Source organism: Ochotona curzoniae, unplaced genomic scaffold, assembly GCF_017591425.1.
Source record: "Ochotona curzoniae isolate NIBS_2020 unplaced genomic scaffold, NIBS_Ocur_1.0 contig_883, whole genome shotgun sequence".
Lineage (NCBI taxonomy): Eukaryota > Metazoa > Chordata > Mammalia > Lagomorpha > Ochotonidae > Ochotona > Ochotona curzoniae.
In genome coordinates this window covers 66,249,203-66,265,116 of record NW_024466599.1, presented here as the reverse complement: position 1 = coordinate 66,265,116, position 15,914 = coordinate 66,249,203, and the positions used below count along the sequence as shown (strand labels likewise).

Sequence of the window (15,914 nt, the reverse complement as noted above, 5' to 3'; positions counted from 1 at the left end):
CAAGGTTGAAGCTGTTTTCCTTCCAATTGGGAAGAAACGCTCTGGAATGAACCCTTTTAAATGATCAATTTGTGTTATAGGAGATAGGATAAGTTTAGTAAAGCTACTATGTACTACAAAATAGGTTAACCTTCAAAATGTCAGCATGGTGTCTGCCAAGATCTTGGCAACTCCAGACTACAACCTTGTGTATTTTCTGTTTTCCTGTTTGATTAACCATTTGCTCTAATTAAGTCTAATAAGGAATCAGCTACGTCTTCAGTTGTAATTTATCAACAAGTTATTTGCACACTGAAAAGTGCATAAGATGCCATTTGGGTCACTCAAGGCTTATTACTTTACTCGGTTGTTTTTATTCCTGCAGCTTTTTGGGGAAAGATCAAAGCCCAATGATCTTGATTACGCCTCCACTGGTCTGAGTTCCATGCTGTATCCATGACCCATTGCTAAGCATCCATGTCTCTAAAAGCACGTGCTTGCCTTAGTTTGCAGCTGAAATAATCTACTTTGAAGCTGGGGCCTTGGAGCGTCTTCTGAGTTTCCCACATGGTTGCAGGGACCCAAGGTCTTAAGGCCCTCTGCTGCTTTCGCAGGCTGTAAGCTGCGAGCTGGATTGGAAAGTGGAGCAGCCTGAATATGAACTGGTACCCATGTAGGATGCATGTGCCAGAGGTGGAGGATTAGCCCGTTATGGCACCATGCTGGCCCCAAATTAAACTACTTTTGATAGAGGAGTGTAAGAGTCTTTAGGATTGATGAAAAATAGAGAGTGGTTGTACAACAAAAATAGAAAGAGGAAATTAATGTTTTTATCTTCCTATCTGCATGATACCAACACAAGTGAACAATTGATAAGGGCCTTTGAACTCTTTTTTATTTGTTTGTATAACTTATTTTTTTTTATCAGAAACTCAGATCTACAGAAAGGAGGAGAAACAGAGAGGAAGATATGCTTTCTATTGATTCACTCCCCAAGTGGCCTCAATGTCCAGAGCTAAGCCAATCTAAAGCCAAGAGCCTAGAGCTTCTTATGGGTCTCCCATGCAGATTCCCAAGGCTTTGGACCGTCCTCAACTGCATTCCCAGGCCACAAGCAGGAAGCTGAGTGAGAAGCGGGGCTGCTGGATTAGAACCGGTGCGCATATGGGATCCCAGCCTCTCAAGGCGAGGACTTTAGCCACTAGGCTACTGCACTGCGCTCAGCCTTTGAGCTTTTATCCAGACTTTCATTTCTTTACAATTGGGACCATACTTGGCTATCAACTGAGTCAAGGAAAAATTGACAACCTATTTTATTTTTAAGAATATGTAAGGAACGATTTTCTAGAGTTTATTCCCCTTTACAATCATCTTAATTAGTTCAAGTGTCTGAAGTAACTCTTGTTTGTAGATATATTTTCTACATGGGAAGCTTTTGTCTATGATTAGAACAACTGAATTTTAAGAGGATGATCTGGTTTTTCTTTAGTATTCAGGTGGGTGCCTAGTCATGGAGTCTCTGCTTTGATAGCTGTGTTTCCTAGTTTGTCTTTTTCTGTCAAATTATGGCTTCTTTCCATCAAATTATGTTAGACTTTAGTAAATATTTAGCTCATATGTGTTATCAAAATTGAATTCAACAAATACTAGGTAGAACACATAATTTCTTTGGTGAGTATGTCAACCTGAAGTACAAACAGAAATAAGATCTTTTAAAAAGATTCGCTATCAAGGACAATCATTAACCCAATAGATATTTATGAAATTTCAACTATGTGTCTGACCCAGCTTTTCACAGGGACACTCAGTGATGTGAGACTAGTGAGCGTGAAAGACTGGTCCTTCTCCTCAAGACAGTTGCATTCTAATGGGATGCAAAGACAATGCTATGCAAACAAGAAGAAATGGTAAATTTCAATTTCAGCTTTAAAACTGAAATGACAATTTGAGGAGTGAGCAGGCCCTTTTACCTCTCTTTTTAAATCTTTACTTATTTACCCAAAAGGCCAACTGATAAACAATTCTTCTATCTGCTGAGGTGTTCCCAAAATGGTCTTTAACTGGGACTGGACCAAATTGAACCCAGGATCTGAAAACTCAGTCCAGGTCTCACCTGCTGGTCACAGAGACTCACATGCTCGGCTCATCATCCGTGACTTCCCAGGCACGTTAGGAGGAGGATGTATCAGAAGTGGAACAGCCAGGACTGGAACTAGTGTTCGTATATCGCGTGTGGGTGGGCCAAGTGTTAGTGTAGCCTGTGGTGCTACAATACTGACCCTGAGCAGGCCTTTCTGAAACGAAAAATGGCCAATGATCTGATGCCCAAACAACCGTCTACAAATGTAGTGTAAAGCCCTCCAAGACAGAGTGATCTGAAGGGGTAAACACTTGTGGAAGTTATGAAGTCTGTGTGACTGCGGCTTCTTCAATTACCCTAAAGGGGATAATCCTGATGCTAGGGAGAGGACTGTAGTCCAGGTTACACAGAGCCTGAAGGGTTCATTAAAAAGGAGTGCCGATTTTATAATTGCATTAGGAAATGATTGAAGAGAAGTATTTTATACACAGGTACACAATTTGATACAATGTATTTTCGTAAAAGTTAAGCTTGGCTGTTGTGTGTCTCGGAAGAAAGAATAAGTACAGGGACACCAGCGAGGCAGCTCTTAGAGTCTAATGAGAGAAGTGAGAAGAATCAGAGTTCCTTTTGTGAGATAAGTGAGAAGGAAACAGCTTGAAATTAGAACCTGTAAGATTTGCATACTTGCATATGATTAGACATGGCAAATTGGACGACAGAACTCAGAGAAGCTGGAATTTGAGCACTGGACCTTTACTATTTTTGTTATGGAAACAAGTGGAGAAAGAATTATGTTAACCTAGAATCCTTAGGTGAAGATGTGGATGAAACAGAGAAGAAAATCAGGGAAGGAGATTTGGAACACACATCGTTTGGAGGTTCTGGATATATATTCAGTCTCCTTTTAACAACAAATGATGCTGACAATCTATTAGAAACAGTACTTGCCTTTTCTGAATCTCTGAATGATAAACTTGTAGAACCACAACTCCAAAATACGGTGTTCATACCGAGTGCAGATGTAACAGTGAAGTTAATGGCTGTTCCATCTAAATAGCCAAGAGAATTGAGAATTCCCTGGTTTGTTTCGGTCCCAGGTAGTTTTTCTTTTATCAAATGGCATTCTGAGTTACTGGAACCAATGGAAAAGCAAAATGACTCAGAGTTGTTTTGAAAGCTTGCACCGCCATATGGTGTTTAGCACTAAAGATGCTGATTATTTCTTACAGCAGTTAGTTTGTCATCAAGAGTTTTTGCTGATTACTTCTTTATGTTTTTAATACAGTGCTGAGCAGCTCCCTATTAATGCAGCCTACTTTATCGGAGCAACACTCATGCACTGCTTCACTGCCACCCCATTCTTCCTCAGTTTACTCAAGGTATCTTGAGGTCACAGGGTCCAGGTTTTCATCATTGATGCAAGAAAGAATTCAAGAACAAGGCCTAGAAGCAGGTCAGCAGAGAAGCAGAATTTTATGTGATTGTAAAGTCAAAGAAAATACTAGTGGAGAGTATATACAGCACGTTCAGGAACGAGCTGTCCTCGATGAGGGTCGTTCCATGCTAAGACCTTGAGGTACAGGGGTGATATCTGGGGCAAATTTTAATTATTTGTTCAAATGGGGTAGAGTCTGAGGTGGGGTTTTAGTCCTGCAAAGTTCCCTGTCCTCCTGAAAATTTCAGAAGTGTCATGGCTTCAGGGATTAGGAATATCTGCCATGGTAATTTTATTGTAGTTAGCTGAAAGTCATAACAGGAATGTAACTGGCAGCCATGTTGGTGCTGTTCAGCTGACAGCAGTTCGGAGTGAGTTTTACATAGAAACTGTGGTTTTCTGCTACATGGAAGAATGGGGAGGGCCAGGCAAACTCACCTTGCAAGGTGCCTCCTTAGCTACATCCAAGTAACATAGTTACTGTTTCTTTTACGAATATCTTGCTGTTATATTATTATTATTATTATTATTTACAACACCAGGGTTTTTCTCATGGATAATGTTCTAAATTACTCCTGACTGCTAAATAAACTTTGAAGTTAAGTTCCAGCTCGTGGCTCTTTAAAGAAATTGTGTTACACGCAGTGGCATAAAAACATTTGTTGCTTGACAATGCACTACGTTATTTTCTTCCCCCACCCTTTTATACGATATCACCACTGATTAGATATTGGCTTCATTTTTTAAAGATTTTTTGGGGGAGGACCCATCATGGTAGCCGAGTGACCAAAGTCTTCACCTTGAATGTGCAGGGATCCCATGCGGGTGCCAGTTCTAATCCTGGCAATCCTGCTTCCCTTCCATCTCCTTGCCTGTGTCCTGGGAAAAGCAGTATAGAACAGCCCAAAGCCTTGGGACCCTGCACCTGCGTGGGAGGCCCAGAAGAGTTTCTGGGCACCTGACTTCAGATCAGCTCAGTTCTGGCAGTTGTGGTCACTTGGGGAGTGAACCACTGGATGGAAGATCTTCCTGTCTGTCCTCCTCCTTTCTGTGCATCTGACTTTCCAATAAGGATAAATAAATCTATATATATATATATAAAAGATTTGTTTTTAAAATCTGCTTGGGGCACTGATGATGAAATAAACAATTTCTCTTAGCAGCATGGGTTTTTGGGTCAGGCCAAGTTCTTGCAGTTTCAATAGCATTTTCCCAGGTTATAGATGATGAATTTGGAGACAATATTGGCTAATTTCATAGTTGGTGACCTCACTGTGTATAAGCATTGATTCAACTGTGTATAGTATTTCTCACCAGCTCACAGAGTGGCTAATACTCTTGAGAAGGAAGACGTTGGTATAAACACTTAGATTCCAACATAATGAATACAGTAATAGAAAAGATTGTAGGAATAAATATAGAAGTGCTTTTGCCCCTGAGCATTAGCAGATATTTCAGAGTTCTCCCTTCAGGACCTTTTCCTCTGGCGAAAAAAAAAATCATTTTTAAAGAAAATGAGCTGATTTTTATAACTTTGTGTTCTATGGAGACGCTAGATAATTTTTTTTTCCTTCAAAGTATAAAGGCAGTAAAATACCAAGAACTGAAAGCCATTTCTCATCTACAGAGGCAACAGTCTTGAGCTATGATGGGAGCATGTTCATGAAAATCCAGCTCCCAGTGGTGATGCACACAGAGGCGGAGGACGTGTCCTTGAGGTTCCGGTCTCAGCGTGCCTATGGCATCCTGATGGCGACCACTTCCAGAGACTCGGCCGACACTCTGCGCCTGGAGCTGGATGCAGGCCGCGTGAAACTGACGGTCAATCTAGGTAACAACCAGCCTTCCCCACTGAACTCACACCTCCCACGTTTTGTTTAGTTTTGCCTGCAAACATCTATCAAGTAGCCTGTTTGCCATGGGAAGTTAAAACTCTCAATGGTCTTATTTCCATCCTTTAAATTTCTTTAGTTCGTTTGAGACATCTTTTTTATTCTTTTCATTGTGTTTGATGTAACTTTCTGTTTTGTGATCCCTGCCACTCGAAGGTTCTTAAAAGGGAAGCCATATATATACGAATGAAGCTAATTAAAAGTTAAAATTAGTAGGCTTGATGATGCCTCAGTCTAAATTCCAATTGCTGCATTTGCTTACAGTCTTATTAACTATGAATAATATCTTTACAAATAAATAAAAAATAGCATTTTAGTTAATATATATATATATATATGAAATTTTCAATTTACGTTATGGTACCTAAACCAGCATTTCTTCTTTCTGTGTTGTCCGGGCTTCTCCTTTGAGAATTGACCTGTGTGGTGTCCCGTCCTTTCTGTTTTGATGTACTGTGCGGTGATATTTTGCTGTCAAGCAGCGATCACAACCCTTCAATGCCCAAAGTCTGCGGCCCTTAGCAAACAGCCATGCGAACACTCATGGTACAGGCTCTTCTACAGAAAGATAATGCTTTCCTGCTTCTTGGTAGGTGTAAGGCTCACTACAGTAAAACCTCACCATCCTGGATGAATTGGGGGTAGGAGGTAGCCGGGCTGAATGAAGAAAAAGCCTCAATTGTTGATTTCTTTCATAAAATGTTATACACTTTTAATCATTGCCAAGCACGTATAAAAGCACAAATTCATAGCTGAACGTATTTTCTCAAGAAAAGGACTTATTACTTTGATTTTCATGGGTGGATAAGAATTATCCATAATGACGAGTTCATTGTTTCATGCTAATTGTGCCATCAACTTACAGTGAAGTACTTGAAATAAGTTTTCTTCCTGAACTTGGCCTTTAAAATATTTCTTAATCCATTAATTTTTTCCCCTTGGGTGATATTTGCTCATACTAAATGAGGTCTGAATACTCTGCCCAATAAATTTCAATGTTCCTGTTAACTCCAAACAAGAGGAGTAAAATTAAATGAGGTTTTACTGTATTTCTTGAAAGTGGTAAATGCACAAAGACATTCATTAAATAGAGGAGGAAGACTAAAGTTTGAAACTCCATAGATTTACAAGAATATTATGTAGTTAGGTAGGGCATTTGTTGAAATCCCACTTGAACTTTTAAATTGTTCTGAGCAGAAGGGTGACTAACAAAACATAAAACTATTCTATTGGTAGCAGTTTCATCGAATTATATTCAATTAACACTAGTATGAAATTAAGTTAAATAATAGTTAAAAGGTTAAAAAACTCGAGTACACAACACATATTTACTGTTCTGTTAGAGTTCCCTCTACTGCCAACAAAAGGTTACTACATTCCAGTCAAAATGAATTGCCTTATTGTAGCAAAGAGGCTGCTAGCTAAGATGGAAACACTCATGGAAATGTAACAGCAAAGCATTCTGTAGAAAGAGCTATGTAGGTGATGATCCTTGGCTGTTTGCAACCACTTTTCTGATGCGGTTGACGACACATGACAAACTCAGCTATATGGAAACAGAATCTAGGTTTATGTTTGTCTTGCTCCCCAAAGGCATTAAATACTAAAACCCAAGCCAACAAAAATCTTATCCGTATAGAAAATGAACACAAAACATCCCACGTACTCATAGTCTGTTTAAATAACCGTTGTCCATACAGTCTTTTTATTCCCACAAAACTTTCTGTGCTTTTAGCATCTGCTTTTGTAAGAAGCAAGTTTAAGAAAGAGAAAATCAATAGTAGTATTGACAGTAGCACTTATTCCATAGAGATAACATTGTTAGCTCCAAAGGGAGGCATATGCTTAAACAGTATGAAGAATGACTATTTCTTAGCCACAAGAGGGTTTTTGAAAGAGACACGCAGCCATTCCTTCCCTCCTCTAAGTTGTACTAGGTATGCAGCCCAGCCAAGATCTGCCATTTCCTTTCTGTGCCCAAGGAAAATTAAAAGGACAAAGCAAAGCAACCAAATAAGCAAAAACAAAAACCACCAAAAAGTTTAGGGTGAGATGATAATCATTTTGACTTGCTCTCCACTCAACCACCATGATTCTGAAGGATTCAATTGGCCTTTGTGGGATATTAGATTTTGAAGGTCCAAGATGTCTGAGCCTAGCTGAGCTTGCACTGTACCCCATTGTGACGGAGCACTTTTAAATTTTGCTGAAAACAATGTTCTTTCACAGATGGGGAGAAAGTTGCATCCAGTCTAAGTCAGGCATCTTTGACAGTTGGCAACTCTTCATGTCACTTAGATTTGTCACCATGTAGCTTTGTTTGAATTGGCCATTTTCTTAAACCTTCTATTGTTGTTTCCAACAGTAAAGTTTTATGAAAATAAATCTGGGTTCTAGAAGTATGTACAAATTAAGGATATGGAGTGGCCATCTTTGCATGTGTCTGTCCCCGGAAGGGTGGACTGTGATTTTATTGGATGTCTGCAGCTATTACCTTGAAGGATAAATTTTCATTTTTCATCTATTCTTCCCCATCTAGATTGTATCAGGATTAACTGTAATTCCAGTAAGTGCCTATTCAAAATTCTTAAACTGTTATTCCTCCATAATGGTGTAAGATAGTCAAGAAAGAAAGAGAAATGTGTTTATAAAATCATGACTTCAACTTTAAAGTATACCAGTCCATCATCTGGGTTGTAAAAATTCATTTTAAAATCTAGAGAGCACAAGTGTTTCCCTCAGGAATTCCTGAGTAAGAAAAGATGTGGCAAATGTTTGTAACAAAGATGCCAACATCTCCATGGACTTTCTGATACGACAGGTGGCATTTATATTTTGCCAGACTTTCAACTCCCATATTTCTCTTCAGAAACAGTTGGAGAAAATATATCATATTACTTTCATTTATATCTCCCAATTCAAGTATATGTGTGTGTATATCTTCATATATGAAATTTATCTGATTTTGAAAATTATTCAATTTTTCCAAACTCAGCTTAATTTTTACATGGGGAAATATGTTTTTCCAAGTTGTGCATTCAATTGTTCATTGACTCTTAATGTCATTTACATGATGAATTTTTACATCCTGATCATATATCTGCAAAAATATAATAATAACCAAAACCCTTGCAATCTGTGATATGCATGCAAAATGAAGAATCAGAAAAGATGCATGGACTGAATTTTGTTTGAGATCTGAATGAGGACAAGGACTGTGATTTTATTTTGAGTTGTGGCATTAATAAGAACATGTCTATTTTATTTCTTTAATGTTTAGGATTTCTTTTCCAGGTTTTGCTGACCACATAAAGAAATCTCTAATGTACACAGTTATTTGCTACTTAAGTAGAAACAAAAAAAGGAAAAAAAAGAAAGAAAAGTTCTAATTAGCTTCTAATTTCATAGTTCTTAGTTTTTTTTCTATACCTTTCAAAGAATGATAAATGTAATTTCATGGAATCGGCCTTCCAACTCATTGGATATATTTCCAAATAAGAATAATTTTCATCTTCCAAAGAGCAGGAAATGGTCTTAAACATTCAAGAGTAAACAATTTTCTGATAAAATAGATACTGTTTGAACACTGTTGAACTTCTTAAAACATACATACAAGGGACAATGGATATTTTAATTTTTAATTTTTTAAAGTGGCATAAAAGTAAGTCTTTCTAATTATGGCAGTAAGAAGATAACTAAATCATGATTACTAACACTTTAATCAGTGTATATAACCAACATACTAGCAGTAAAAAAAAAAAAAAAACTCACAAAATCATTTTCCAAAGATCATCTCTCACAGCTCCCATACAAGTGGAATTTTTTAAGGATACATCCTTCTTTGCCTGTGTGCTCCCTGAAGGTTCTCCTATTCTGACGATGATATACATTTTGTACATCTAGTGCCATGGTCCTCTTAGCTTTTAGCTCAGGGACTTATATGTAAGTGGCTGCTAATAAAATGCTCTCTTCCAAAGCCAATTCCGTGCCTCGGTGCAACAACAGGTTTTCTTGATCCCTCTTGAATATCAAAAAATCCACATAGGAGAAAATATCTCTTCCTGCAACATTTTCCTCTTATTTATGTGAAGCAATTGATGAAGTCTGGATTTTTGAAATTTAACAAATATAACTGTGTAAGTCTATAAATTTATGGAATTAAACCAAATTGTAATTCTTTGTTTTCTAGCCATGGTCATGACTCCTTAAAATATATATTTTGATGGTGTAATTACCCTTGTGAGGTTAGGTTCTTCTGTTGCCTTGTATCCTGAGATTCTGATATTAAGGATCATTCCCCACCACCTCCCCCACCAGAATACTCCATAGAAAAATATCTTTGAGGACAGAAGTCTTTCATGGTTAGTAAATGTTTCCTTTTTAAGGAGCATTATTATATTTAAATTGAGTTAAATGAAGGCTTGTGAGCTTCCAGTGCACATCTCGGACAGGACTGCAAATGCCTTAATTTGACAGCAGGCACTGGGAAGAACTTTCAAAGACCAGGTAATGTTGACATTTCCTTTTGTCTTCGTTGTATTTGGGGAGTAGAGGGCAGATCAGCTGTGTTCTAAAAGAGAGTGAGTGGACTCAGGAAAAGAGAGAAATTTACATATCAAATAACAAACAGCTAATGCCATGATTGAATGAGCAGAGATTCCTATCTGCAATACATTTCCTATGCAATGGAAAATAAATTAAGAATATCTGTGTTTCGGTGTAACTTGCAGTTTAATGAAAGAGTGATTTATTGCATGAATCCTCTTGTGAGCCAGTTTTGTCTGAAAATGAGAAAATGAATATACATTTATTCATTCGGTTATATAACAGCACTGACTTTAGAAAAAAATGTGCCATTCCTGAGAAATCAGCTGTATTGTGAGATTAATACCGCCATTGATATCTTATGAAAATCTGCCGCAGGAAAGATATAAACTATAACATAAATGATTATTAATATTAAACTCTAAGTGTTTAAGCTTGAATGAAAAACTTCCTAGACCAATTTCTCCACTTTGAATTGTTCTGCTGCTTGCTGTAGTAGGTTATTCCTTCCACAAGCTCCTGTACACACACTTGCAACATCTGTATCAATGTGGAAAAGAAAATCAGATGTATCAGCCTTTGATAGTTAAGAGTGGCTGACAAGTGAGACCAAAGAGTCTGGCTGCACATTTGCTGGCCTGCGGAACTGAAAGACATGGCAGATGTGTTTCTTTTCTTTTTTAGCCATTGCAGTGTCTGGAGTTTAGATGCAAGGATAGGGGCTCCCATGGAGAACCTAAGGTACAGTCCTTGGTGAAAATTCCTCTGAGAAAGGGCAGATTTGAATTCCATGGATTGTTTCTGTCACATTCCTGATTGCCACCACTTCTCCCTTTGAGAAAAAAGCTGTCAAAGCTCTTGAAACTAAAGAAGAGAACCTCTTTTCATTTAGAAATCAAAAGCTTATTTTTATGTGTGGATAGGATACTTAAAAGGAGAGCCAGCGCTGTCTCAGCTGAGTGACCACACCAGCATCAAATGGATGTTTTGATCTTTCAGATTCCAGAGGGTGTGATCGTGAAGTCACTGATATACATTTGCTTAAATCGGTGCCTAAATGTGTTTGTAGCCCTCAACTTGGAATTAGATTAGGTTGGCTTTTGTAAATTTTTGTGGCCCAGACAATGAGCATAGAGAGGTTTTATCCCGGGATCTCCACTGTCCTGTGGAATAGAGTTAATGGGAGGGTCAGAAGAGCTTGACCCAGCCCATTTGCCTCAAAATTGAGTAAGGCAGACTATCATGATTCAATGCTTGGCTAGAAACTTGCTAAAAGAAACACTATTTTTAATAGTGTTATATTTTCTTGCCTGGACAGTGAAGAATACCTTGATAAAGGTAGCTAGAATAAGGCTAGTAAGATAGATTATTTTAACCTAAGGAAAGCAATAATTTGCGATAGGTAAATAAAAACAAATTGTAGGCTCCTTTACAAAAAAGAAAAAAAAACACCTCATCACAGAAATGTTTATTAATGCAGAATATTAACAAGTTATTGTCAAGAGAATTCAAGTCAGGCAGAACAAAGTGCTTTTGTGACTAACACATGAGTTATTTGTATGAAAAGGTGAGTTTCTGACAGTCTCTTGTCTGATCTGTGGTATTAATTGACTTAAGAAATAATTTGAAAAGCATAAAGAATGCAAAGGAGTTTTCTACTTATGAAATTTTCTCTATTACGTTTTCAGTAGGATCTGTGCAGGACCTTGCTCTCATTCTGTATTCTTTCTGTCTGCACAGGCACATATCTTAATATCTTGCTTACTTGACTCAGAAGTTCCAAGAGAATCTCATTTTTAAATTCATTGCCCAATAATTTTTTAATAATAGATCCAAAGGGAGTAGGCTGCTTGTTTCTCTGTATTGTTTTAATGAAGATTTTGTCTTTGAGAGTCATTTATTAAACAATTAAATTGCTCCAATTTATCTCTCTATTCTTTTGGTAATCTTAAAATTGATCAGTGCTATAATTTTCGAAAGTTAAAATATATTAAACATCTGGAAACTAAGCTTGTACTATCAGCCATGGATAAATCCTGGTGTCCTTATGAGCCATTGCTTAAGTTACGTATTGAATGCAGGGAGGCTTTTGTGTGTGTTTTTTCCTTTTTGTTAATCTTTTCTTTTTTTTTTTTTTTCGTTTTTCAAATCAATGCAATAATTACAAAATGACCTTCTTGCCCACAGAAAGGCTTAGGGCCATTCTGCAACCATATGAAACTGGATTTTAATAATCTCATGCTCTCCGGGGCTTGTTGATTTGCGTTGTTTGACTTTCTTTGTGTCTTTATCTCTTCCGTGCATTTATCTCTTCAATAAACCCTCTCTTCTTTGTTTTCCACCAAGACTTACTCCTCTGATTTCTCCACTTCACATGTATCTTTGCCCTGCTTCATTTCCCTTTGTTTTCTCATATGCATGAAAGTTTTCTGCAGTTAAAATCATTTACAGACTTTATAAACACTTTGAGCTTTTCACAGGAAGTGGTTTATCTAAGACACAGAGACAATTAAAATAAAAGATGACATTAATGTAGACCAACTGTCAAGGGCTGAAGTTCAGCTTTTACTTGCAACCTGACATCCTAGCAATGAAAAAGAAAAAATCTAAGGAGAAGTACTTAACCTCACTCTTGACTTGGAGATAACACTCTGTGTAGTGTGTTATTGGAAAATGGACTTTGATGAATGTCTGCAGTAGATAAGATCTTGGTATTATCATTTTATTACCAGAATGAAAAGATCAACTGGATATTAGTTATCACCAGAGTTTCATGTGGATAAAAACGGAAAGCAATAAAAGGATGCAAAATGTCAACTGGCAGCACCTAAGCTATATTAGATTGTTTTCTTCTGACTGCCACTTGGCTGTCCTTGGAGGGATATGAGGATGTTTCTGAAGGCTTCTGTTGGATAACATGAAGGAAATGGTTAGTTTGGAGCTCTTTCTTGGTGTCTGAAGTGCAGACAGCCATGAAAGGGAGTTTATCACCTCTGTTCCTGTACCATCAACCCTTGGTTTGTGAAGGTTCAGCTATCACTGTCTCTCAGGGACCGATACTTTCCATTGGCCAGGGATGGAAGCTGTGGAAGACATAAAGGTGAAAATATAGATGCAAGAGTATTTTTTATTCTTAATGTTATTTAACTGAATAATATACAAGGAAAGGAAAAGACAGCTTATAGAGTCTACTTTGGCAAATAATTAATCAGAAGAAGAAGAATATAAAAATGTTGAAACAGTTTTGTGACAGACAACAGACAACTGAAAAGGAAAAACAATTTTTCACATGATAATAAATCTTCACAAAATATCGAATTCAAATCAAATCTAAAAGAAACACACATGCACATGTGTGAGAATTGTAATGAAGAGTGCTCTTTGCATATTTACATACCCACATTGGTAACCCAATCAAATCATTTTGGAACGGCTCATGAGTAGACAACTTTAATCCACACATTGTTCAACTGCACATATAAGTGCTGCAGTGTTCCACTGAATACATTTTGTATAGTAAGAGTTCCACACACACACAAAAAAAATCAAACTCAGTTATAAATTCATTGGCTAAAACATATTCATTTTGCCACAGCATAATGTTGTTCCTGAACCAATGCAAAAATCAAGACTAGTGTTGACTCAAGTTAACTTTTATCAAATTCTCTTTTATTGTTGAACGTTGGGTTATAACAATGACTTTTTAAGAAATTGTGAGGGGAATCCAAAACGTTTTAGAAGAAACATGCAGAACTTGACATTTCTTTTATCGAAGTCTAGGAAAGAGGATTTCTGTTTTATCACCAAATATTAGAGACCACCACGTCTTCGTAGCTGTTATTTGTGACATTGTTAGAGCTAGTTTCAAAGCATCTACCACTTCCTTCATTGATCTTTCTTCATTCCTATTTTTCTTTCTGTTTTCTTCACTCTCTCCTTCTCTTTCTTTTCGTCTCTGTCTCTCCTTCTAGGTCTCTCTCTCTCGCCTCACCTCTGCCTCTCCTTTACTTCCCCCTTCTTCCCAGCCTCCCTGTTACCTTTCAATAAGTCTCATTTCAACATATTATCATTAGTACAGAAAATCAAGAATAAAAATGTGAGTCAGGTACTTCTTATCATTAATAAACGTGCTTTTATAAATTTATAATGACTCATTGCAAGATATAAAATTGTATTTTAGTAACTTTAAAGAAGATGATGTCTTCTGCATGTGGGTTATTTCATCATTCTATTCTTGTGTCTCTAAAGACTCAAGCCCACCAGAATTAATTGCTATAGGGATAAAAAGGTTGACAAGGAAGCAGGCATTTAGATGCAACAGTTAAGCTGCCAGTTGGGATGCATGCATTCCAAACACAATGCTAGTTTGAGTCAAGCTCTGCTTCAGATACATCTTCCTGCTAATGCACACACAGGAGGCAGAAGGTGATGGCTAGACTAGTTGTGACCCTATCTACCGTATGGAGTTCATGGTTCCTGTCTTTGCCTTGGCCCAGCCATAGCTGTTGTGGACAGAGTGAACCAAGAAATGAAGTTAGTGTCTCCTTTTCTCGCTTTCAAACAGATAGATATAAATAAGCAATTAAAAAAAAAGACTGGCAAGTATTCAAGAATGTGTGCTCAGGTAGCCTGTAATCCCCAGGACAGCATTAATGTTAAGCAGTGTTCTAAAGTGCCGTGCCACTAGCATAGACAAGCATAGATTAGAAAATTTCCTACAGGTATACTATTCCTAATTTTATTTAAAAGGTAACTGTTAATAATTTTCATCTTGCAGGATGCTTGTCTGACAAAGAATATATAAATAAGTATAATGAGCATGCATTGCAGTTTCTCATATAATTTAGCAGAATGATCAACGTATTGTGGTAAATGCATAATTTAGATAATAAAGGTTTTGTCTATTTACTACAGCTAAAACATAGTAAATGTAAGGAGTCAAGTTTGACTTATATTACTAAGACCATACATGGTGTTCAATAATGTGGTCAAAAATACAGATCCTGAACCTTTTTTAGGATTTTAAAGAATTTTGATGAAAGATTTTTAAATTATTTCATCCTGGATTAAACACTGATTTTGTTATCTGACCTCTTATTTTCTAATTGTCGGATTTGGCAATATTTTCTCTGAAAATGGAGCTTGGCTATTTGAAGAGGTTTACGTAATTCTGTTTCTTCAAAAAAAAAAAAAGTTTGAGAGGCAATCGTAGATGGAGTTTCCATGTAGTGGTTGACTTCTCCAAATGCCTGCAGCGTCTGGAGTTAGGCCAGGTTGAGCTCAGGAGTCAGGAATGCAACGTGGAACTCTCCTGTGGGTTGATGGATTCCAATTGTTTGAGCCTCTCGGGATCTGAACCAGTAGCACATTTGTGTTAGGAGATCCAACAGGGTATAGAGCCTAAGTGTTTGAATATGGGATCGCGTAGTGTGTCGTAGCTATTAGACTGAATGTTTGACCACAATTTCCATACTTTTTCAATAGTGATTGATTTTGTGGAATTTGTACCTAGTTATGAAAAATAGTTTACAAAATTTATAGCATAAACTTCAGAGAGAAATTAGGGTTCATGTTTTCTGAAATAATTTTCATGAATATTAATGTCTATTTCTAAATTAATTCAATTTCTAAAATAATATTTTATATTAATTCATACTGGTTTTCTGGGTCACATTCTTCAAAAATCTGAGAAGTAGACATTCATATCACCTTAATTAATGAAAGCTTATTATACAGAAGCACAAATAATTGGTACAAATAGGGAGTGAGGAAGTAATATCAACCACAGTCAGTCAGCATGTGAGGAGATAAGATTGGAGTGCAAGAGCTGGAAGTTTGGCAGCACATAGTAAGGGTCTAATGACAAGGGATCCTCACCGAGACTCCTCTTGTCACCAAGGCTCCCTTCGATGTTTTATCGTTACTGCAACGCAAATGTTTTCTTGTTTTCATTTGGTCCCTCTGCTGCCTCTCTCCTTTC

The 15,914-nt window shown here is 37.2% G+C and overlaps 1 protein-coding gene across 18 annotated transcripts in view; it reads left to right on the top strand.

The window, feature by feature from the left end:
• Positions 1–15,914, top strand: part of NRXN1 (neurexin 1) — a 1,050,610-nt gene that overhangs the window by 472,249 nt on the left and 562,447 nt on the right. For 11 of the 18 annotated variants that reach the window (XM_040993712.1, XM_040993714.1, XM_040993718.1 and 8 more), the window contains 2 exons: positions 5,125–5,328; positions 7,929–7,955. In XM_040993712.1, coding sequence (XP_040849646.1) covers positions 5,125–5,328; positions 7,929–7,955 — 231 coding nt within the window. The remainder of the gene's footprint in view (positions 1–5,124; positions 5,329–7,928; positions 7,956–15,914) is intronic. The other 7 variants (XM_040993726.1, XM_040993725.1, XM_040993723.1 and 4 more) reach the window with 1 other exon arrangement.